Here is a 25046-nt window from a genome sequence, read left to right as displayed (position 1 = left end):
GAATCCTAATGAGCCTGTAATGTGAACAGATGTGGTGGGGGGATACAGTTTTGGATGTGGGATCTGTTTTTAATGCTCAATGTGTTAAAAAGAAGAAAAAAAAGACTTCCCTGGTTTACATTTGAGGATGTTTGTAGGGCAGAAATGTGTGTAGGATCCTCTGATTGCCAAGAAATGTCAGTTTTAAAAGCTGGTTTGACCCAAAATTACGTCCTTAAAACGCACAATAACACGACTTGATTGCGCGTCATCTTGATCCTGTTTGAATCCAGCACCGGGAGGTGAGCGCTCCTTCCGGACAGATTGTGTTTCCCTTCTTTGTATAAAGGAGCAGAGATGGAGACAGATAAAGAGGAAAGATGTTGAAAAGCTCTTGTGCAATCGCTGGATCCTCGGACCGAGATGCTCAGCGGATAAAAGACAACTGATGGAAGAGCTCATAAAAAAAAAGAAGAAAAGAAACTACCTCTGCCTGGTGCAACACGTTCTGGAAACTCCCAGAAATGTTCCTAATGACACATGAGGTGTAATGTTGGAAGGTGTTGGTGTGTGTGTGTGTGTGTGTGTGTGTGTGTGTGTGTGTGTGTGTGTGTGTGTGAAGGTGTGTGTGTGTGTGTGTGTGTGTGTGTGTGTGTGTGTGTGTGAAGGTGTTAGTGTGTGTGTGTGTGTGTGTGTGTGTGTGTGTGTGTGTGTGTGTATGTGTGTGTGTGTGTGTTAAGGTGTGTGTATGTGTGTGTGAAGGTGTTAGTGTGTGTGTGTGTGTGTGTGTGTGTGTGTGTGTGTGTATGTGTGCATGCTGAAAGCCAAAGATTGTCAAAACAAACCGAGACAAGAAAAGAATGTGTGTGTGTGTGTGTGTGTGTGTGTGTGTGTGTGTGCGTGTGTGTGTGTGCGTGTGCGTGTGTGTGCGAAGAGTTCAAAATACAGTTCAAACCCACACATGAAAGAGGCATCTTGAACATGGAGGTGATTCAAAGTGTTTTACAGAAGGTCAACAAATCATTAGAGCGACATTCAAAAAACATAGAAATCTGATGAGATTAAAATCAGAAGAAGATTAAATGAATTGAAAATAGATAAATCGATAAAATAAAATGAAAATAAATACGAATATTGAAAAAGAAATCTGCACATCTACTGACATTGCCATCAGCCTCAGCTGTTGTAGAGCGGGTCGCCCACCGACCAGCAGGTCAATGGTTCGATCCCTACCTGACCCTCAGTTGCCCCTTGAGGGCCGCGCTGCAGGAATGTGTGAATGTAATTTACCACTGCTCTACTTTGGGTTTGGCGCCAATTAGCAAACGTTAGCATGCTATAACCTGCTAAACATCAGTATGTTCCCTTCCCTCCGTCCTCCGACGGGAGGCCGGGACACGAGTCCAAACAATGTCCCTATGTTGTCGGGACGGAGTGTATCACATGAGCTGGGCATCAGACAGCAGCTGAATGTGGGGCCGGCCGGAAGAAAGAGAATCGGAAAATAATGAAAGTTCGGGAGACTTTTTTCTTAAAATTACACGCTAACCTTCGTCTCTGCTTGTTTTCGCTCTGCAGAGTCCGAACAAACAACAAGTCCGCCGCAAGGTTTCCTCTCTCTGCCCTTCGGACCTGTTTGCTTATGAGCGTGTGTGTGTGTGTGTGTGTGTGTGTGTGTGCGTGCGTGCGTGCACAAATATAAAAGAAAGAAAGTATGACTGTTTGCGGGAAATGAGTAAAAGATGATGTATGAATATGTGTTTGTGCTGGAATGTGTGTGTGTGTGTGTGTGTGTGTGTGTGTGTGTACTTGTCAGTGTTTTGGCGTCACCTGTGTGTTTTTCCCCGCAGCACAGAGGTCGACAGGCAGCAGCTTGTCTGTTGGCTCTGTATGAATGTCAACAACACACACACACACACACACACACACACACACACACACACACACACACACACACACGCAGAAATGGACTTTTTGACTCTGGTTCACCAAACTTTGTTTTCCAATTCCTTGCGTTCGAAGTCTGTGGAAATGTGGCTCCATATAAAAGACATGTACAATGTCAAAGTTCAGTGTCAAAAATGAAGCATCTGCAAAAATCGGAGTGCAAATCAAACGCAGCTCATTTTGCTGTTAGGAGCATTTCTCTCTCTCTCTTCATGGTTGATATCTTTGTTTTCGTGATCTTTGTAGGACAAAGGTCGGAGGTCAGAGCTGGTTTCAGAACGGCGAGCCTGAAGCGAACAGGGATCCAATATCTTTCCCGAAAGAGAGAAACGATCCCGATCACATTGTTTGTACCCGAAAACTGCTCCGATAACTTGACGCCTTCCAAAGCGACTTGTGCGCCTCGACGTGAGATGATGCTTCCCTGAAGCAGTCCACATTCATCACGAGTCATAGCTTCTGTTCTGTTCCTTCTTTCATCACGTCCAGCTGCTGCTGATGCTGCTGCTGCCGCCGCCGCCGCTCGTCTCCCGTCCATCCTTTGTGTCCATGGCGGCAAACAAGCTGACAAAGCGGCGCAGGTGAGTCCCGACCTCGAGAGACAATGGTGGCAATCCGACACCGACACCAAGTCGTCAAAAGGGCTGACGAAGAAGAACAACCAGCCACGATGCGGCTTCGTACACGGCACCAGAAAACTGAGGTTACACGTCAGTAATCCATCTTCAATAACTTCGCACAGCGCAAGATTTTCATGCCGTCACACATGTTTTTTCAGCGACGTTTGCCTTGTGGACGACAGCGCTGGTCTATGGAGACGACATCTCCAGGAAGGATTGGCACAGACTTTGGTACGCACACCTACAGTAGAGTCCTCAGTGGATGAATCCACCGGAGACTACGATGATGACCTATGATGAGTGAAATATCTCATAAACTATTGGAAAGGTTACCACGATAGGTAGTTTGCACTTTCCTGCTCCTGTTTTCCCCTGATCCTCCATTCCTCTGGTGCCATTGTGAGCAAATATCTGGAGAAACCTTCCGTCCGCCTCCGTCGAACCTACGACTTACTTTAGTTTTTCCTGATAACTGGTAAACACAGATAACTAACCCTAACCTGCTAAAAGATTCATTCATACAGCACTTGTTCTGTTCGTAGAGGACTTAGGGGGCAGTATCTTGGCCGAGGAAACGTTGACCTGCAGACTGAAGGATCCAGGGATCAGGACATCAAAAAACTAAGGCCAAATCCAAATTCCTCTCCTGGGTCCCCCCCTTAGTTTTTGAGAGCCCCTCGACTGGGTAGTGGCCCTTCGGACTGGGGCTGCAAGAGGGAAGGGGTTCAGATCTTCACCTAGGACATGGGAAACCACTTATGGAGCATCCTGGGAGTTTGCTTCTGCCACACTATTCGGAGTCTGCATCTAAAAACTCTGTTTAGAAGGCTAGAAGATTACTACAGCCTGATCCCCAAAAGAAAGAGGGTCACCCTACCCTACATGGCGGCGTGCAAAGCGGAAGGGTAGGGCCCGGTTGTGGGGGCGGTCCACGATTACAATCTGTTGTTAGGGGGGTTAAATCCGCCAAATTCAGAGGACTGCAATCTATGAATGTGCGTAATTTGATGCGTCTTGATTGAATTTGGGGCCGCTGGTCCTGAACTTCTGACTTCTCAGTTTGGTCCGATCCAAAATTGCAGGTGTGAAAGATGCCTTGACAACCAAATGAGACGGATCTCTGTTGGTTAGCAGTGTGAAAACATTTTTTTTAAGTGTGTTCGCCAAACAAAAACATTGCAATGTGAAACACTGTTACAAAAACAACAGGCGTTGGTTCGGTCCTTTGTGGGAAAACGCCCTAATGGGACTTCTACCTCCTTGGTGGAGGTTATGAGCTCTACTGAAAAACATGATAGTTCTCAGGCTGATTCGACTGGAGATAATCCGTTTAGTTGAAACCTTCAAGATTGTAATTTTACACTTTTCTTAATCCCTCAACCATCTTTTCTTTTGGTCAAATGATATAAGCTTGAGAGGAAGCTTATCGAATGCATCTTCTCCCAACGCGACTCCCTCGCTCAGGAAACAAAACAAAGAACGGAACAAAGACAATTTGAAATGTTAATGTGCATAAAAATAGCTTTATTTCCAAATAAATCAGGACCTGCATGCAGAAACCAGTGATTCATTGGCTTCTCCACTCCACTTTGATTCACATGTGATGTTTGTGACATTAAGCAGCAGAACATACGTTTCTCTCTCTCCCATGTTCACTGACCAGACCTGCGGCCGATTTCCAGTTGAACACACGTAAAAAAAACGGGAAATATCATAACATAAATCAGTTACTTCTGGTCCGAGGTCGGCTGAGACCTGCAGACACACTGGAATGAAACATGAATCTGTCTTTTCTTGATTAAACGTTTTTACTTCTTTGTTTCTGGGAGGTAAAGATCTTGAACACGTATCAAGACGCTGCAGCTCATGAAGCCCTTTGAATTACCAAACAGAAACTTATCGGCGTCCATTTTGGCTCCAAATCCAACCCATTAATCAGCCCCAGGTCTGCTAACGACAACATCCCCTGAACAACGAGATCGACAACAACCACATAAGCAATCCTTCTACAAACAAACGAAAAATAAAATAAAACATAAATACAAAAGCAAAAACAAAAAAAAGGGCTAAAAAGATATTAGAAACTCTTACAAAATAAAAAGTTCCAAAACTATTTGCTTCTGAAAATCTCAAAACTAGTGTATATAAAACTTTTAAAATCACATATACAACAGCTTAAAAAGGGGGAAACACCCCCAACCTGAAAGAAGGCAATAAAATAATTTGACAGTTAAATTAATCCCAAAAAAAAAAAAATAGTTGTTGATCTACTGGAGACAAAAATACAAACACTGGAGAACAATGAGAGGTGGTGAGTTAGTATTAGCATCGGTAGTATCAAAACTCATTTACAGTAAATCACAGGAACATTACTGCTCAGGGGGAAAAACAAAACAACAATTTGGCATTTAAATATTTGGTAGATATTTCTTGTTGCCAGGATGTGGCTAAGTACCAAGTTTATATTTTTTTTATGTAGGATTTTTTTTTTCTTTTTCTTTTTTAAACTAACAACTATGTACAAATCCTTGGTAGACCAGTCTGTGTGCCGCCGGCCTCAGCTAAGAAATGTGAGCAATCAAAACCATGGTTTCAGCGAATTGCTCATAGACCCCACAATGTAACACAAAAATCTGACAAACGGTCTGTAGCTTATTGAGAAAGAATCAACCCGATGAGGAAAAAACAAAAAACAAAGTACCAAAACTACCAGTTTCTCCGATCACAGAGGCAAACTTCTCCTTTTCACGGGACAAATGATCCATAACGTTTAGCGGATCAATGAATAAACAAAACAAAAACAAAAAAAAATCGATAAGCATGTGAGCGCCTGAGGCTTTACGGACAAAAAGGCAAAGTTGTCGGAAAATAGTTTGACGCTTATTAGCTCCGTTAGCTAAGCTCAGCACAAAGACTGGAAAGGGTTAGCGTAGCTCTGTCCTACTTCAAACATTAGCATTTCTGCAAAAATCATAATTCATAATGTGGCAGCTGGGAAGTGTTAAAACACATTCGGGATTTAATCAAACTGAATCCAGTGTGAATTCATGTCCCATTGGAAAAAAATCATAATTTGACTTAAAACAAAAATATGAAAGTTCTGAAACATGTGACTTTCTAAAAATGAACAAAAATAACTCGCATCAAACATCATCGATGTCGTTTAAGCCAAATTTATTGGATATCGTGTTACACCGTTAAGTAATTTTGAAAAACTTTGATCGTAAAATCATCTTCAGTTGTTCCCTCTGTAACTGTAGCCGTCGCCGCCTCTTTCCAGTCAGTGTTATGCTAAGTTATGCTAAGCTAACAGGTTTCTGGCTGCAGCTTCCTCGTCACTGTGGAGACGTGACCACAGCAACAAAACACAAACAACACCCAAAGTGAATAGGCAAATTTCTCAAATGGGTTCCTTTAAGGTTAAACATTACTGTGAAAAGAGGGTCGAATCTTTAACACGTGACTGAGCTGTGTGTGTGTGTGTGTGTGTGTGTGTGTTTGTGTGTGTGTGAGGAATGTAGGTGTGTTACCCTGTAGTAGGAGCTTGCCGGTTTGACTTCACCGTAATAACAGAAAACAAACCCCAGAGGCACAGCGGTGATTATTATAGTGGTAAAACATCTTCCTTTTTTTGGAAGTTCTCTTCATTCACACTGGCAGCAAAAGGACAACAACACTGTGTGTGTGTGTGTGTGTGTGTGTGTGTGTGTGTGTGTGTGTGTGTGTGTGTGTGTGTGTGTGTGTGTGTGTGTGTGTGTGTGTGTGTGTGTGTGTGTGTGTGTGTGTGTGTGTGTGTGTGTGTGTGTGTGTGTGTGTGTGTGTGCGTGTTGGTGTGTGCGTGTTGGTGTGTGTGTGTGTGTGTGAGAGACCTGGGTCAGAGTATTTGCAAATTCTTTTTCCGGATTAGCTCGACTCGCTTATCGGGTGCTACGTGCCTGACGATGGGACTTTCCCCCTTGAGGAGACGAAAGGGTTTTAAAACAAAGGAAATAAGAAGGTTGTTTAAATAAACTCTGAAACTTAACATCTCAAAGTTTTACAGGGCGTGAACCGAATCCTCATCTCGGCGCTCGTTCAGATTCGAAACGTCTGGATTATTAACAATCGGTTGTGATGGATGACACGACACAAAACCACACAGCTTCACGGTGACGTTGTGCCTTTGAGCTCTTTTCTTTTTTGAATAGAAATAAAAAAAACGGAAATGTCTTAAATCTCTCTGCGTCACATGTATTTTATTCTAAAAGAAAAGAAAAGAAAAGAAAATAATTTTTAAAAAATCCTTTGCTTCAGTCATGAGAGAAGCTTCAGTCCAGGAAACAGGTTGAAGGGAAATAAATAACTGGACTGTTAACGTGTACCGTACTGAGACAAACGAAGAACTAATTCATGATCATTGCACCGTGTTAGTGTTTTCTTCTGGGAGGTGAAGGAGAGAAAAGAGAAGAGGTGAGAGAAAAGAAGAGTCTCTTGACTCGGGGGACAAATAAAAGAATAAAAACCACGAGACAAAACTAAATAAAAATGTCGGAACCCGACATCGTTCCTCTTCCTGTTGCTCCCGTTCCTGGTTTGAGACGAGGGGACCAACGAAAGCCTCTGATTGGCCGAGAGAGAGAAGCACCGGTGACGTCAGGGCGTCCGTGGCTTCTCTCCTGGTTTGTGTCACTCTGCTGTACAGTCAGAAGAAAGGCGAGGAGGAGGGGTGATGAAGAAGATGACGAGGCACTGAGGCCAGGTGAGGCCCTGATTGGGTTTTTGAGGGAGCGAGGTGTGTGTTTGTGTGTGAAGGGGAAGGGGAGGGGTTTCAGGGTCTATGCGTAGATCTCCGTGGTGGGGGCCTTTTTGTAGATGGGCTTCTTCCCCAGGTCGTAGCTGCCCTCGTCCTTCTTCTTCATGCGGTAGACGAGGAGGAGGATGAGCAGCACGGCGAACATCAGGCCGACGGCGCAGCCGGCGATCAGAGCTGCAGGAGACGAGACAGGGAGAGTCAGACTCTTTTCAAAATTCTATTCAATTAACTGACACATGAATCTGAGTCTGTGAGAGCGTCACATCCTGTCTGGCTCGCTAAAACTAATATCTATCTTATCTGGATCCCGTTGAACCCGTTTTGTTCCTCCACCGAGGAGGTTATGTTTTCACCCGTCTGTTTATTTGGTTTCATTTTGGAGAATAAAAAACATCTGTACTGTTTTTATTTTTATTCTGTGCTCAGACTACCCGGGAGTCTGCATCGACAATCCACAGTCCCAGAGAAGTGCAGCTCCACATTTATGAGCCCAGGATTTGGACATTTGACAATTTTTTGTGGCCACGTGATGGAATTAATGGTTAAATCTTATTTTGGAACAAACATGTCGTTGTTGTGCACCGGAGAAAAACAGCATGTGTGTGTTAATTAGACTCGAGCGGCTGATTTTAGGGAGTGAAGGAGAAAAAGTGGTTCGAGAAAATTAGAGGCAAGAAATTTTGTTTGGGAGTAACCATGGTGACGGAGAGTGGGGGAAGAAAGGAGGTTTGTCATTTGGCGGCCAAAACATCTGATAAAATTCCAGAGTGATTCAGGGAGATTAACACTTTCTCCCCCGACCTCTCTCTCATTTTTATAAAATGGTTTTTAATTTCTTATCTTTTTCTTTTCTTCACATTTTTCACCGTCTCCTCTTTGTTCCAAACTATATCCACGTGTCACTACACTGTGGATTCACTGTTTTAATGAATAACTTGAGGAGGCGTGTGTGCATCAGTGAGTCATGAGATATTAATATCAAAGCAGTTTGAATCCGCCAACTCTGTAACTTCTTCTCTCCTGACTGATGTTGGAATCGGCTCAGCTGAGGAAAATGCTTTCTCTCTTTTATTAATAAATCTCTTCTCACCGTGAATAGAAATAATAATGTTCTTGGACGTCTTGTCTTGCTGGAGAATAATGTTTATATTTTTCTTTTGGAATATTTAAGCTGAAGCAGCAGCTTCAACATCCTGTCTCTACGTCTGCCCTTTGACCTAAAGATGTTACTGTTTCACAAAATAAATATTTTAAAGGAAACCAGAGAGCGTTCGCCTCCACCGAGGCTGCCGATACTTTAAAAATACAACATATTTCTTTTTCCTCGCTCTTTTCAACACTTTTCATGATGCTATTTTTTTTTTATCGTACTGACCGGCGAGGACCTCCGTCTTGTTCAGGATGCTGTCGTCGCCGGCGTGGGCCATGAGGACGTTGGACGGGAACTCCTCGCTGGGCTCCGGCTCTTTCCTCAGCGAGGGGATTTCGTTGCTCTTCTGGACGATGTCCACCTCGTTGACGGTGGGCCGCACGGGAGGCTCGGCCTCTGGGATCTTGTTGTCGTGCACGTCGGGCTGAGGGCGAAGAAAAGGGGAAGATTAATAAACGCCGTCAGTAAGCTGAAGTGTGATTGGACGCTGAGCTTGACATCAACAAATGGTTAAAAAAATCTCTCCATCTAGAAACCGTCTCACCTTCACTGACGTTTCGGTCTTTTGCTCAGGGGACGCAGTCGTTGCTGCGGAGAAGAACAGATTCTAAATTTAATCTGATGAATTAAATAAGTCATTGAAAAAATGTCTCAATCAAAAAGTAATAAAAGTGTTTGTATGAGACCGACCTCCATCTCCAGACCCAGAGGACTCTCCGTACTCGTCCTCGTCGTCGTACAGCGTGTCGGTGTAGTCACGGTTGACGTCGTCGTAGTCGTTGTAGTCGTCGTCGTCATCTTCATCTTCGTCATCCGTGAAGCCGAAGTCGGAGCCGTTCGGGGAGCCTCCCGATGACTCCAGGTCGGCGTGGTGCGTCGACATGGCGGCGGTCTGTGTGGTCTTCATGGGCATCCATGTCTCCGTCTCCCTGACCTGCTGGGACAGACGGACGCAGAGACGGTGGCTCAGAGGGGGACGTGTACAGGAGTGGAGGAGCCACATAGGCTAGTGTGTTAGCTAACATGCTAGCATCAAACACAAAGTGCAGCAGGTTGATGAGAATATTATTCAGTATTTTGTCATAAACCAGAGAGAATAAACACTTAAATTTAACCGTGAATGAACCAGTTCAGCCAATAGATTAAGAAGATATCAATAAATACAAAACAGCATTAAAAATGATCCTCTGGCTACCACCAATATCTCCGGCAAATTTCACAGCAATCCACCCGGTAGTTGACGAAGTCTTTCACCAAAAACCTAAAGTTGCAGCCTCGCGGTCGCAACTACAGCGTCAGATCAGACAAGATTCTTCCTCGGGGAACCATGAAAATCATCCAATAACAGATATTTCAGTCCACAGAGCCACACAGCTAACCTTGATAAAAATAATATTAATGATAACAAAAAGAAATCAAATTTCCAGGGTCTGGTAAATGTTTTGTTTTGTCTGACCAAAGCCCAAAATGCAGAAATATAAAAAGCGAAACCTGAGGGTTTTTTTTTTTTAAGGCTGCAGCTAATAATCGTTTTCATTATGAAGAAAAAGAAACTTCCATCTACAAAGATTTAACCTTTGTATCTGGGTTTTGGATTGGTCAATTTGCGTTTTTTTTCCTTCTCTTACTATGAAAACAAACTGAATACATTTTTACATATATGTGAGAGAGAGAGAGAGAGAGAGAGAGAGAGAGAGAGAGAGAGAGAGAGAGAGAGAGACTCTAATCTCTGTGAAGCTCAACACAATGAAGACACATCAACCTCCTTTAATCACATCAGCCACTTAATGTCATTGACCATTTGCTCAGTAAGCAGCGTAAATGGGATTAAAGCACAGACGTTCCCTCCATCAGCCTGATTATCATCATCACAGCACACAACACGCCATTAATCTGCATTAAGCCCCGAAGCAAACGGAGAACAACTTTACTCCTGAAATCAGAAACATCTAAAGTCTCAGTGAAGACACACAACTAGAGACGACCATTTAAAATGAACAGTTTTAACAATCAGCTTTAAATATTCACAAAGAACTCCACGTTTTTGATAGTGACAAACACTATCAAAAGAGGGAAAAAAATGTCATTATATTTCTAGTTTTAAAAAAAAAAACCAGTGGTTTAAAAATGCATTGCAGCTAAAAAGACAAGCTGAGAATAAAAAACTAAAAAACAAAACCTTGCATCGTTTCCTTTTGTCTTATTCGGTATAATTGATGCTGGATCACAGCTGAACATGTAGGAAAAAAATACATTTATCGCAAATATTTTTCAGGTCCCAGATTCACCAATGTGAATTTTTGCAACTTTGGTTGAATATTTTTGATCGCTCCGATTCTGGAAATGTGTGGATGGACTGTTTGGACTTCAGTTCTTTTTTGGAGTAAAGAAAGAATACATTTTAATAACAGTTACTTATGTGGATTATTGAAGTTATTCCTGACTGAATCCAGCGTGAACATGAATCCGTTGGACCTCTGTGACTCAACGACCCTCATGTCGAGGCCTGATGGTTGGACGTGCTCACACCAGCGTGATGTCGTTGTTTTTGTTCTTATGTTAAACAGCAGAGGAAAAAAAGTCAAGATACAAGAGAGCACAGGGTTTTTTCTTTCTTTCTTTCTTTTTCCCTCTTTACATCAATGAAACCTTCATTTTACTGAGAAGAAAAGACGACCACAAATCACACGGGCAACAAGCCCGGGCAACCCACAGCTTCCTCATTCACACACACACACACACACACACACTTGTGTTGACGTCATGAGTTCTCCTCATAATTACTTCCATCTGAGTCTTGTAAGGGAGGGTGGTTTGGTGGTGGTGGTGGGGGGGGGGGTCTTCATTTTTAGGGTTAACTGGTGGGATAAGCCGGAGGCCTCCCAGAATTGTGTGTGTGTGTTTGACATAGTAATGAAGTGTGTTTGCGTGTGTGTTTGAAGGTAATCCTCTCAGCCTTTAAAAAGTTGCCTATATGAGAAGGAGGAGGAGGAGGAGGAGTTTCTCCTTTGTGACTGCAAAGGGGCTTCAAATGAGGGGCGGCCATTTTACTGCAACTCCTCTCGGCAACAAAGTCGACTGAGGTTTTAGATTCACTCAGTGTCTCGGTCGAGGAGAGTTTGTTTGTTTGTTTGTTTGTTTGTCTGTCAGCAGGATTCCCAGTAAACATGGTGGACGGATGGAACACGGACCAACAAAGAATCCATTCAACTTTAGTTTGGATCCGACTGAGGAATGTTTTAAAAATCACTTTCTTTAATAACGTGCGATAGGTAAAAAAATAAATATCTGGGACTGTTGTTGGTGAAGTCATGAGCCCTACGGAGTCACATTGTAGTTTCTCTTTCCACAGACGACAAAGAAAACAATAATAATCAAAATAAACTCAGGAACCGTTTAAAATCAGCTCACGAGTTTGACCTGCTCATCCAGAACTTTAAGCAAATTATTCCGACTGTTGACCAATTCTTTTTTAAATAATTTACTTTGATGTTATCAATTCATTTTCAGTGACCTAACCCGACACGTGAGACCACGTCCGTATGCTTATTTTCCTCCTAAATGCTAAAGTTTTCATTAAATCTTTCATCTCTAATCTTTTCTAATTAGTCCCTTCTAAGAGACCCTCCTCCTCCTGGTGGATCACTGCTCCATTGTGTCCTTATTTAAACCCTATACATCGACATGGGGGCGGGGTTGAGGGGATGGGTGTGGGGGGGCCACGTGGGAGCGGATCCAAACATGTGGACACGTGACTCTTCACTTTCCTCTCCACCGTTCAGATGAAGGTCGACCGGAGTGACGTGCAGGAACAGGCCTCGTCGAGTCGCACTGTCGTTGTTTTTAATGAAAATCCTGTTCTGCACAGGGAGAGATTTATTTACACCTATTATGTTTATGATTAAATGGATTGTAATGATTCTACGCTTGTTACATATTCCTTTTCCGGAAGAAGTTACTCAGAAATGATAGACATGGAAATGAAGCGTTGATGTTGATGATTTCCAGGCCTTGTTGGATAAAGAAAAAACCTTTCTGCTGAGTTCATTGGCTCGTGTATTCGACTTCCACACAGATTTTAATCTGATAAGTAAAGGACATTTAAATCACCAGAGAGGCCGACGTGTTCTTCCCTGTCAGTAGACCTTCAGCTCCTGACTGCTCCTGACCTTCAGACCCCCTGTGGTGAATCACAGACTCGTGTCCTGGAGGTGTTGTGGTGACTGAAGAGCCGTGAAACAACAACTTACTGCCCCACAGGCGAACTGAGACCTGCCCCAACAGGCCGGGTTTACTCCCAAACACAGAGAGAGGGGAGGGGGGGGACGCGTCTTACACTGAGGGAATTTTGTTATGTTTCATGTTGGTGTTATGATTTTTGGACTCTAGATTCCTTCTTCACTTTATTCTCCCAGGGAGCAAAGCCGGGGGGTTGGATTCAGGCCGAGTTTCAGACAATTCAGTCTGCACGGACACGAGTTCACTCCGTTCCAAAGATCGAATCCTGGGGAACGAATCACTCGCACCACAGCAGGAGGAAGAAACAGGAAGTCTGGCGATCAGTCCAAAACTTCTTCAAAGTGGAATGTCACTGGGCACAGCTCAGACCTGCACCGAGGCCCAACAGTCCAAATCTGTTCAGTAGTTTTTGTGTCATCCGGCAGCAAATAAACGGACCAGGGTGAAAACATAACCCTCCTTGACGGATACATGATGATGTGATGTGAAGTCATGTATTTATCTGTTACTGTACAAACAGAACAGGAATATTGCTCCGCTGGCACAGACCGAGGTGACGTAACCGAGCAAACATGAAAATTATCTCAGAGACAGAGTGTCTGATTTGTTGGACTTCAGTCTGGAATGTCTGAAGCTCAGGACCTGGACTGTGAATAATAATTTTGTATCAATCAAAATGGATTAAAATGAACATACAAGTCAGGATTGCTGATTTATAAGAGTATATAAATAACATATATAGAAATGTATATTTATGGGTTAAAGATGCAAAAAATGTCCTAATACATATTTGTTTGAATGAATTAACGAATAACAGTATGGTAACATGTTGGAAAAGCCTGAATGATTACATAAATATATATATATATATATGTATATATGAGATACAGAGTAAGAGGAAGTACTAAGAAAAGTTTTGGTTTAAGCATTCATTTTCTGACTGTCACACGACGTCAGAGTCAAATCTGTCGTCATGTTGTTTCATAGCCTCGATGAACTCAGCTGGAAAAACATTAAAATCAACCCCGATATTTAAAAACAACAACAACAACAACAACAACAAAATGCACCAAGCAGACATTGATGCTGACGCTGATCTCAACCAGGATTTCCCCCGAACGAACCACAGTCTTCGTCAGCCATCTTGCGGGCCACTTAGGGCCCTAGACAAATCGCCTTCCCGTCCTCCCATCTGTGATTCACAGCCTCGTATTTCTGCCCAAATGTGGCGGATGTGGGTCGAAAGCCAAACCAGCAATATTTCAGCCAAACAAACACATTTAATGGAGAGAAGAAGAAGAAAAATCTCTCCGTTTCCTGTGGCGACACAAGGCACGTTAAGTATTTAATCTATTGCACAACAACATGGAAACAAACAGCGGAGTCGAAAACTTCCAACTCAACAAACCTAAAATAATTCTTGCCGTTCATATTTCAAATTTCAGACAATGACAACACCTGCTCACTTTTAATAACCAGAAAAGTCCAGGTGACCTTTCGATCCAGGGACTCACGGTCGACCTCACTGGTCCGAGCCAAAACAAAGCTCCTCTTTGTTTTTAATGAAAGCCTCTTTTTAATTGTTGAACTCATTTCCCCCTCGCTGCGTCAAAACACCGACCGTGTGACTCACAACACAATCATCACATCCGTCCAGACTGACAGATTTGAACTCTACGGGAAGTGAATCAGAAAGAAAACAACAAGGACGTCGACACGTTTACGTTCGGGTCGGCCCGAAGGTTCACTGTTAAAATAAAGAAGTAGATTTCAGGGTAGCAAACTCATAACAAGGACTTGGACTGATGATTATTTTTATTAAGAAAGAATTCATCCCTTGGCCTTTTTTGGAAAAATGTCCATCACACTCTCAGAGAAGCTGAGGGCGATGTTTTCAAACGTCTGGTTTTTGTTTGAACAGAAGCAGCTAATTCTCACGAAAATGAAGCTGGAACTAGAGAAGGTTGGGTATTGACGAATGAGTCGATCAACTAATCGATTTTGGGCTGAAAGTAGTTTAAAATAATCAAAAGTTCACGTTAGAGAAGCAGGAATCAGCAAATGTTTTTTTTGTTTTGTTGGACTGGTGTTGAGAAATGAGGGTTAATCGTTAATACATAAAATTTGCTGGTAATTGATTACCTGTCGATTGACTAATAATGGGAGCTACATCTCCACTTCCACCCTCTGTACACAAATATCAGACATGGGCGCCGCCATCTTGTGCTGGTGGTGACGTCATTTGGAACCAGAGTCTGTGCAGTAACGATCAGGGAGGTGGAGCCGCGGCATCGAGGTCCCGCCCACACACATGCTCGACCAACCAGGTGGTCAGTCTCGCCCTGTTATTTATAGCATCATTAGTACACCTTCGCTACGGCGGTGTTAAAGAAAGTGTGAAATAAAATTCTGTCTCTGCCAGTTTTCGCCGGATCTGCTCTAAAAATCCTTCTGAAAAAAAAAACCAAACAAACTTTTTGTTTGGACAAACTAACCTCCTTGGCGACGGACACATAAAAGGTCGTTTCCTGTCTCCGTCACACTTTCAGTCCAGGCTCTAGTCCTCGTTCCTCCAGCCCGTCTCAGCGTGGAGGTCCTAAAACTTTTCAATCTCCCCCAATTGTCCTCAGTCGCTGAAAGGCCAGAAGTCTGCCGAGAAGACGCCCGCCACCCTGCCTCTCGGCTCCATCCCTTCTATTGATGGCAAACAATGTCCGCTGGACGCCTCGAGAGTGTATCAATGACCAAGGTAACTGGGGATAAGCCTCCTGCAGCCTCCCTTCATTAAACTGGGGGGAAACAACCCCCCATCTGCCACCACAGACAGAGGCATCTGTTCCTTTCACACGGCAGCGCGGAGGAGGAACGAGCGATATGAAAAGACAGAAAAGAAACACCAGCACGCAGGAATGCGCTTCCTTATTCCTCATTGACGTCCGACGTCTCCTGACCTTTGAGGGAAAAGACAATTACTGATGTTTCCCAACTTTTTTTTTCCTTCTCCACCTCTCGTGTGACATTCAGATGGAGATCACAGCAGCAGCCAAAGTAAACTCAGATAAAAAAAAAAGGTAAAGATTTGAACAACTACTTCTCGTACCCCTCCTCCTCCTCTTCACATTTCACTACCTCCATTTCCCATCTTGTTTTTCAACACTCCTCCTCCTCCTCCTCCTCCTCCTCGTGCTGCTGCTGGGTGATACTTGAACCAGCACTGTTCATTGTGTCGCCTGATCTGCTCGTAAGGTGAACTCCTGACCCCTGATGTAACTCCACCACAAAGGCCAAAGACTCACTACCGGAGCGTATACGCACTTGGGTTGGGAGCGTGGTCCCCGTAAGGCGAGTTGATCCAGTTCATCAAATTTGGTCCTCAACCTTGTCTCGACTGTTTCCACTGTGGGTTTCGTTTGTCCAAAACACACCTCTGCCTTTCACTCTCATCAGTCGAGCTCTAGATTCCTTCTACCTATGCCCCGTCTATCTATAGCAGCGTTTCCACCTCCGACCACCACGCGAGACTCTACTGCGACGCGTCGTGACACACAAAAGTCACCGAAGCCCGGATCCTGACGACACTAAGAATGGATATCAGCTGGGAGATTATTTGAAGTGAGCCGTTTTAAATCTGCAGGTTCATTTCTGACCTCAGGGGGGAAAATTGTGAGGTAATATATTCTAAAGTTGAGGTTAGAGCTAAAATCAGCTGATGGAAACTTGTACAGGTGTTGGTGCATACATGTCAGCTGACAAATACGCGCTCACTTTAAATTAAAAAATAATTCAAATCTAACATCTGTATTAAGACTGTTCAAATTGAAAATATAGATCCTTTGGCTGATGAGGCATTAACCTATTTTTAAGAAAAGGACCAATATCATAAAGGGTGGAGCTGTTTCAAGCTTTCCATAGTTATGGTTGAAAGATGTTGTTCTGCGATCTCTCCATCACAAAGAGAAACATTACTCAGAGAAGTGAGTAATGTCAACATTTGAGATAAGTCCGAGTTGGAGCAGGCGGACGAGCGGCGCGGCCGTGACGCTGGTTCAGCCTCGACTGATAAGACTAATTGGGTTTTGACGAGCACCAGCCGAGGGAGCGTCCGCGGCCTTATCGTAACCACTTTTATTGGTCACTCCCTCCCGTCGGCGAGGCAACGTCAGCTTGTCGAGCAAAGACAAACGAAGCCGCGAAAAACTACCGTGCCTCTTCAATTTCTCCCCCACCTCTTTCCATCTTCAGATTCTTTTATGTCGGTCCCTCGGGCAAAACATATCGCCGGCTTGGATCAAAGACGCCAAAAGCACCGACAGACTGGAGGTGGGGAGCAGCAGCGGCGGAGGAGGAGGAGTTTGTTATCAGCCGCAGGATCGGCTCCAGGCCCCAAGCGGCAGGAAATAAGAAGAGAAAAGGAGAAAAACAGGAAATAAACCCTCCGCGACAAAACAACCCGTGTTTCACGAAAGCCGAAAAAAAGGAGCATGAATAATCCCAATAAAAGGGCCGACGTTAGGACGTGAGAATGTCCCATTCATTAACAGCGGAAGATTTAGTCACAATAACGGCCATTCATTTCTGAGAGGAGACGCTTTCAGTCGACTCTTTGACCCCGTGAACAACATTTATTTTTAGATTAATTAAAAAATATGAGGACCTTTGTTACTTGTACTTGAAAACCATTTGCTCAATTGAGAAGAAGAGTCTTCTCCCTTGTGCTGCTTGTTAATCTTCACCAGCATCGGAGGCTGAACTTTTAATAAATGTTTTGTAAAGATGGTTTCTCTCATTGTAGGTAGTTCTTGATCAGTTTGGATTTAGTTTTGATATGAAAATGGGCTGACGCGTCATGATTGACAGCCGAGACTCACCCGCGATTGGTCGGGTGGGTGTGTCTTTATACTTTGATACCACAGCTCCGCTCCACGATCACTAATGCGCAGACAAATGTTGTCAAAGGACAGAGATGGCCGCGGCCGTATCTGAGACCATTTGGCTTCATTTTTGTGCAACGAGAGGACGTGTAGGTTTGTCGTCCATCTTAAAATATACGTGCCACTTTTTTATGCTAAGTTTACTGGCTTCAGCTACATATTGGATATATAGACATGATGATTGAGTCTCATCAAACTTCCTCTAACTGAGCAGGATATTCAACGAGTAACAACAACTTTTGAACAATCCCTTTAGTTTGTACCAAGCCGAGTATTCTGCTGCCGCTGCTGCTGAGCTTTTCAGTTCACGCTGAGGAATGCGTCTCTCTATGTGTGTGTGGCTAAAAAGCCACGACCTTGGCTACACAAGTCAGCCACTGCATTCCTCCTTCTCTCTCTGCGCCGAGAGCCAAGACAGAAAACACAATTATCGGTTTGGGCCGAGCCACAAAGAACCAGGAACTGCTGCTGCGGCGGCTCTTCCAGGTATGAACTCGAGAGGTTCCTGCAGTGAGCTGTTTTCTTTTATCTGTTGCTGCCGGCACCTAGACCCCACCCGGGGCACTGCTGCCTCTCGTAGCTCAACCTTCACGGGGGGGGTTTAGCCGGCGACTACATTTCACACAGCAGGGGTCCTGGTGCATTAAAATTCCTTCACGTGGGATATTCTTAAACAACCTCCTTCTAATCCTTTCTGACAGGCTGCAAGAGTTGGATAAATAATACATCAGCGGCCATATTTTTTTTATTTTCCTTGCTCAGAGTTTACAAAGTTGGTATTTTAAGAAAGAAGATCAGGCAAAAGTAAATAGGAACGCCAGCAGGAAATAAAAAATATAGCTCTTTCTTTTTACTTAAGCAATTTGTTCTCATGATCTTCAAACTGTCAGCGCTGCATCGTCTCTGCTACAACAGCTCCGTCACTTCACGTCTAAAAGGTCACACACAAGGTAATCACAGCCACAGTCGCTGACAATAGGTTTAGTAGCTGAGTGAGACACTGGTGGTCTAACATAGAGAGAGGTAGACATCACACACTGGAATATACACACACAGAACACTGCAAAGACGCAAAGTCACTGTCACACACACCACATCAAAGACGCACTGTATTATCGAGACACATTTGTCAGGAAGGATCTTTGAATGAGGGGGAAGCCCTCATACCACCAGAAAGCATTCTTATGATCTCTGGTGTGTGTGTGTGTGTGCGTTTCCAGTGTATATGGCATAAGAGACGTTTTTACAGAAATTGGGGCAATTTAGTTTCGTTTGTGGCAAGTAAAACTCCAGACACGCCTCAGGAGTTCCACTGAACACAGTGAAAACTTCAATAATCACCACAACAAGAGCAGAGCAGGTTCTAATTGAGAAGAAATGTGCGGTCAATCACAAATGAAATGGCTTATGTCAAACAGCTGTTGGTTCCTAAAGGGACCAAAAAATCAGCGCGATTCTTCACACGCGTAGCTGATGGGACATAATTCCCCCGGGTGCCGCAGTGTTTTCATTATTACATTTCGTTCTCCCATTGTTGTTTTGTTTGTCAAAGTCTGTCACATCTGTCTTGCTTGGGGAGGAAGAGGAGAACGGAGGCACACATCGGCGAGCACTGACCGCCGCTGACGGTCTGGCTTCAGGCCTGGAACAACCATCTGTCAGAGCATGACAGTGTGTCGTTGGACGACATCAAACGACCCCTCCCCTCCGGGCTCTGCGATACGTTTCCCCAATGGAAACACACAAGCAAGATCATATTCCGTGTTCTGCCGTGGCTCTCTATATTTATCTACGTCCACCACAAAGCCTCAGCAGCTTTTCTTTTCAGGCATGGGGGGGGGGGGGGTTTCTTTCGACAAAGAAACGGCTGTGTTAAGTCTGCACATTTCCCAGGCTGTTTGTGTAAATTAGTATGTGTTGTGTCGTTACGAAGGTTAAAAAAGATGCGTTAATGTTCACACCTGTAGATGAAACAATAATCAGGCTACCGATGATTGTTGATCGTTTTCTTTAGAGATTCATCTGCAGATGTATTCTAATTAAGTTTTCTTTTACGCAAGTCTCGGTTTCCGAGGCTGGAAAACTCCGGAGCAGCGTGGACAGCAGGCTGTAACATCACTGCAGCGATGAGTTGTAAAACTAAAACTTTTCAGCGTGGATGTAGGTTTCAAACCTGTTTGCTGGTCATGACATGAAAGGCATGGATATCAATAAAAAAACAGAGGGAGGATTGTTCTTGATTTTACATCACATTCGTCCCTACTTCCTGTTGCGTGTCACGACGATTCCTCATAACAACCGTAATTAAATCACTACACTGGGCCGGTAACCGGATAAGTAAACTGCCAAATGAAAAAGTAAACTTCATTTATTCAAAACCTCAGACGTCTGGAACGATAGCGCCAGAGGTTTTCCAGACAGTTTTTTGCTCAAATAAAATAAAAATCATACTGAAGAGCTTTGGAGAGAACATTTTCCCCCCTATATCTTCACAAAGGCCTTTTGAGGGTGAAAATGAAATCAAGACTTTTTTTTTTAAGTTGCAGTCACCCCGTGTATTTAACCAGAAAGTGGATCCAGCACAAAGAAAAAGTTGGATGAAAGTGATATTTAACCAGTGAAGGAGTTGTTTGGGTTTTTTTTTTTTATTATGGTCGACTTCTTCCCCGAGCGAACAACTGCCAGAATATGTCGTGGTCGAAAGGGGGAGGGAGGGAATCAGACTCTCCACCGCTCTCCATCAGAGGCAGGAAGGACAAAAACCTCCTCTCTCTGTGTGCCAACATTCCACGGCCCAAAGGGATTTTATAGACCAGCGGACAGCAATGCAGGAACCATTATTACATCCTAGTGATACTATTTATCATGCTCCCTTCTTTCCCTCCCCGCTTCCCCACGTTCTTTTCAACCACTCGGGCTTTCTGTGCACCCCATCATGCAATAGAGACACACAAAAAACTCCCTAAAAAAAAAAAAGAACCTGGCTCATTCTCGTGCAAATGATTGGGGGGCTAAATGCAAAAGCATTGACATTCCAACAAGATATAACAAATGGAGCCAACACCAAGACTCCAAAGGCAACAAGCTGGGGTGTTCGGTGCTGCAACATGGATTAACTCTGGGGCAAACCATCAAGCACATTTGGTTAAATATGTGGCTAATTGGAATTAAAACGGGTTGAGGAGACGTTAACTGTTGTCCAGTAAAGAGGACGATGGCTGGTGCCACAAATTTTCCAGTCAAGTGCCATTAAACCACCAAAAAGAACTGATTTGAAGTTTTTAATCTCTAGTTTGAAGTGTCCGAACTAGGCCAACAGCTCCATCTAGATAGATACTGTTATTTGTCCCAGCAGGGGTATTGGATTGCAGCAACAATCACAGGGCATTTTCCCAACCCCCCCCCCCCCCCATGTGCCCTTCATCTTTAACAGTTAGAGGACCTTCCTATCTTTCACCTTCACCCGATAACCTTGTCATCAAGGACTTCACTGTGACCCGTGTTACCACGCGAGGCCAAGCGTGATCAGAGAATGTCGAGGTCGGTGGAAAAAAAGCAGTGAGAAAACAGGATTTGTTTGGCCCTTGTCCACTTTGGGACAAACTGATAACAGTGTACCTGGAGCTTAGCGAGGCAAGAGCTCAGCACATCTGACTGAAATCAGGAGACATTGCTAAGTGAAGGAATTTTTTTTAAGTATGTTGGCATCCAGTTGATAAGAGTCAACTTAATACAACGCTGCACTCTCCAAAATGCCTCTTCTGCATTCAGAGCGTGCTCCATTGTCAGGTGGCAGAACATTGTCATCGATTAGCTGGGAACGCCAAACCCACATACCAATAATGACCCCGTGGGCAGAGAGAAGAAAGGGGCTGGACAGAGGGAGGGGAGGGATTGTCATAGCTCAGAGGCTAAGTATCCATCAAAGGAAAGTTCAGAAAACAAGAGAGCAAGGCTGTGGAGGAAAAAAAAGACAACTGATCACAGAGAGAGACGGCGAGGACAAGCCGGCCGAAGACAAGAGGAGCAGAGAAGGCAAAGTAAAAAGCTAATTTCAGGAGCAAAACAAAAAGCAAAGACCAGGAGGGGGGGAAGCATTTTTTGGGGGGTGGGAGAGCTGTAGGTGTATCCACGCTCGGCTAAGCTAGGCAAGAGGAAAGTAGTGTCCCCTGTGAAAAGGCCCCGGGGCCCTATTGAGACCCTTCCAAGTGTGCAAAATCCCAAAGAGGGCCGGTCAAGGTCACCAGAGGTCACATTCCAGAGGGGAAATCAAAAAAGTAAAGAGGGGAGTGAAGGGGTGGGTGGGAGGCAACAAGATGAGACAGAGTGAGCAAGCAGAAGCTACACGGTTCTGAGGAATGTAACAGATTGCGAAGGCGACGCGGATCCGACCAACGGAGCGGCCTGCGACATGCCGATGAAGTTCGTCGGCCAATCCAGGATTAGTGATCCCGAGCATCGCTGCTGGGAAATCTCTGTGTCAGAGGACGTCTCTCACACACACACACACACACACACACACACACACACACACACACACACACACACACACACACACACACACACACACACACACACACACACACACACACACACACACACACACACACACACACACACACACACACACACACACACACACACACACACACACACACACACACACACACAAAGCATGTGACACTTTGACCATTTGTAACACTACACACTGAATCCTAAAAACACATACATGTCAGGCATGTGCTTCGACCTGGAGGGACCGGTAGAGTCAGCTCCTCCACACAGCTTTCACACCAACTGCACTGACCAACTTCACAAACTGGGAGGGCAGGGTGTGTGTGTGTGTGTGTGTGTGTGTGTGTGTGTGTGTGTGTGTGTGTGTGTGTGTGTGTGTGTGTGTGTGTGTGTGTGTGTGTGTGGCATCCAGCCCGTTGAAAACACAATCAAAGCAAGATCATGACTTTGCTGTCCGTTAATGTTGTTCTGTAAATTCCCCATCAGATACAAACAATAACCACAGATTCCTGTGAATTTCCATAACCCGCCTCTGCCAAAAACACGGGGACTGAACTTCTTCCTACTTCTGTTGAGTTGACATTTCCGTGATAATTATCGCGTTTTATTATCACTTCCCTGATAATCGACTCTCCACATTTACACATGACACTTTCGAGCAGCTACAGACACCGTGGGACGGTGACTGACTCACCTGCTCCCAACAGGTTTGTGTTCTGTGAGAGGGAGCCACCGTTTGCAAAACATGTTTATAATATACTGACCAGTGACACACACGCACGGCAAGAGTTCTTGCGTGACGTCCCTCTGGTGTTTGAATAACACGCTCCTCATAAATGCTTAATGAAAAAACTTCATAGCTTTTGGAAGCAGTAGTGTAAAGGTGCCTTTATGTACAGGACAACATTGGACGAGATGGAAAAGACCCAGACAAACAGAAAAAAGTCCCAAAGTGCAGACGCGAGGATGGGGGCACACCCTGAAAACAATTACAGCACATAAGTGCGCTGAAAGCCCGTAAACTACACACTAGGGGGAAAAAAACTCCATTTGCCAGTTGTGAAATAATATTATTCTTTTAAACGTCGGCCAAAAACTTCCAACGTCAGTGACCACACACACATTCCTTTGGTGTGAAGTCAACATTTTCTTTTTTTAACAACACCGCAAGACACTATTTCAACTTGAATCAGAACGTGTAAAGTTAACTCCCTGTCATCAAACAGAAATAACCTCTCATCTGAAGGGATGAGTGTTTTATCATAGTACATCACTATCAATCAGCTGCATTGATTATTAGTTAATCTGATCAAATCGACAGATAAATAAATAACCCTATGAAAACTTTTCTGTTAAAGATTAAGAGATAGGAGAGCTGGCAGAGCCTGCGCCTCCTTTTTAGTCACTTTTAAAAACCCATTTCTATAGACTTGCTTTTATGTGATGTCGTCTTTATATATCGTCTTTTTTATTAATCCTTTTTTATACAGAGATGTGACCTGAAAACTGTATTTTTGATGGAATGCTGATTTTAATTGTCTGTGATTTGTATGTTTTTGTGAAAGCACTTCTGCTGCTTGTGAAGCTGCTTCTGAAAGGTGCTATATATATATATATATATAAAAATGTTATTATCATAAACTGAATATAATTTTTTTTGGACAAAACATGACACGTGACCTGCAGACATCACCTGAAATTTAAACAAAAAATAATAATAATAATACAGAAAATAAATGGTTGATTCTGATTATTCTAGGAGCGGGGTAAAAAAAATAAAATCAAACGAATGGCAACTTAAAACTCAGTATATGTGATAAAAAAAAAAGAGTTCTTCATTCATTAGTGTTTGAGGCAGCAGCAGATGTCTCAGAGGTCGGCCAATCACAGGACAGGACAGGAAAAGTGACTTTGCCAGCTTCCCCCCATCTGGGCCCCTCACTGGATAATAGCAGCGGGCTGCAGATGCCTGTGTGTGACCCCCTCCCCTCGGGCCAACACACACACACACACACACAGTCACAGACACACACACACACTGGACTCAACTATTAGCCATCAAGCTAGTTAGCTAACAACACCGGTGGCTGAAGTGTGGAAACTTCTAACGTGTCAACTTTCAACAACAAGCAAACGTGTTCTTCGCCCACTCGATGTTCAAAGGAGCGTTTAACAACAACAGTCTAGACTGGTTATTGGGAGTTTAAAATCAAAGTCTAACATCAAAGCCAAGCGAGTTCATGCTAGCTCGGTTTAAGCTAGTGCTAAAATGAGAAAGTTTTCCAAATCAAACTTTAGCTCGTGGTGAGAAGCTGTTCACTTACCGACTCTGAGAAAACGGAGGCGGAGAGAATCAGCACGAGGCAGAGGTGCAGCATGGTTGTTCCCTTAGGTAGAGTTGAAGTTTAAAAAGAAAATAAAAATAAAAATAAAAATAAAGGAAAGTCTGCGTTAGCTTCACGCGCAGATTTTTTCAAACCGGAACCAAGTGCAGGTGGAACCGATGAACGTTGACGCACGACAACTTGTTTCTCTGTCTGTGTCCCGGTGTATAGTCCGACCTTTGATCACGTCGGACGCGGCGGGTCTTTGTTGTGTCTTCTTCTTCGTCTCGTGTCTGTATCACTTCACCGGCTGCTGCTGCTGCGCTCTGCGCCGCTCTCACTCTTTATATATCCTCTCCGCCAATCAGCGTCGAGCAGGGCCCGTGACGCGCCCCCTGCCTCCTTCCACAGCGTTTACGGGAAATCCCGTTCAGAAAATGGCCCCGCCCCCAGGGGAGAGTTTGCCGGAAGTAGACGAGCGGCTGCTTTTTTTCATACGTATATATTTATTTATTTTCAAAAATAAAAGCTCGAACTGGTTTGTAGAGA

At 44.0% G+C, this 25046-nt stretch overlaps 1 protein-coding gene across 2 annotated transcripts; it reads right to left on the bottom strand.

Moving 5' to 3' along the window:
* Window positions 1–4049: 4049 nt before the first annotated feature.
* Window positions 4050–24812, bottom strand: sdc4 (syndecan 4). Of its 2 annotated transcripts, none has more exons than XM_035631363.2 (5): window positions 24498–24812; window positions 9179–9425; window positions 9033–9076; window positions 8714–8912; window positions 4050–7512 (listed from the first exon to the last, which is right to left on the bottom strand). In XM_035631363.2, the coding sequence occupies exons 1-5, from the start codon at window positions 24549–24551 to the stop codon at window positions 7361–7363; spliced, it is 696 nt and encodes a 231-aa protein (XP_035487256.1). In that variant the 5' UTR covers window positions 24552–24812; the 3' UTR covers window positions 4050–7360. The 2 variants fall into 2 exon arrangements, with proteins under 2 accessions (XP_035487256.1, XP_035487257.1); XM_035631364.2 differs by having other exon boundaries at window positions 9179–9422; window positions 24498–24810.
* Between the last annotated feature and the right edge of the window lie 234 nt (window positions 24813–25046).

Source organism: Scophthalmus maximus, chromosome 6, assembly GCF_022379125.1.
Source record: "Scophthalmus maximus strain ysfricsl-2021 chromosome 6, ASM2237912v1, whole genome shotgun sequence".
NCBI classification, from domain to species: Eukaryota; Metazoa; Chordata; class Actinopteri; order Pleuronectiformes; family Scophthalmidae; genus Scophthalmus; species Scophthalmus maximus.
Note: the sequence above shows the minus strand (reverse complement) of the source record. Positions and strands in the feature narration are given on the sequence as shown.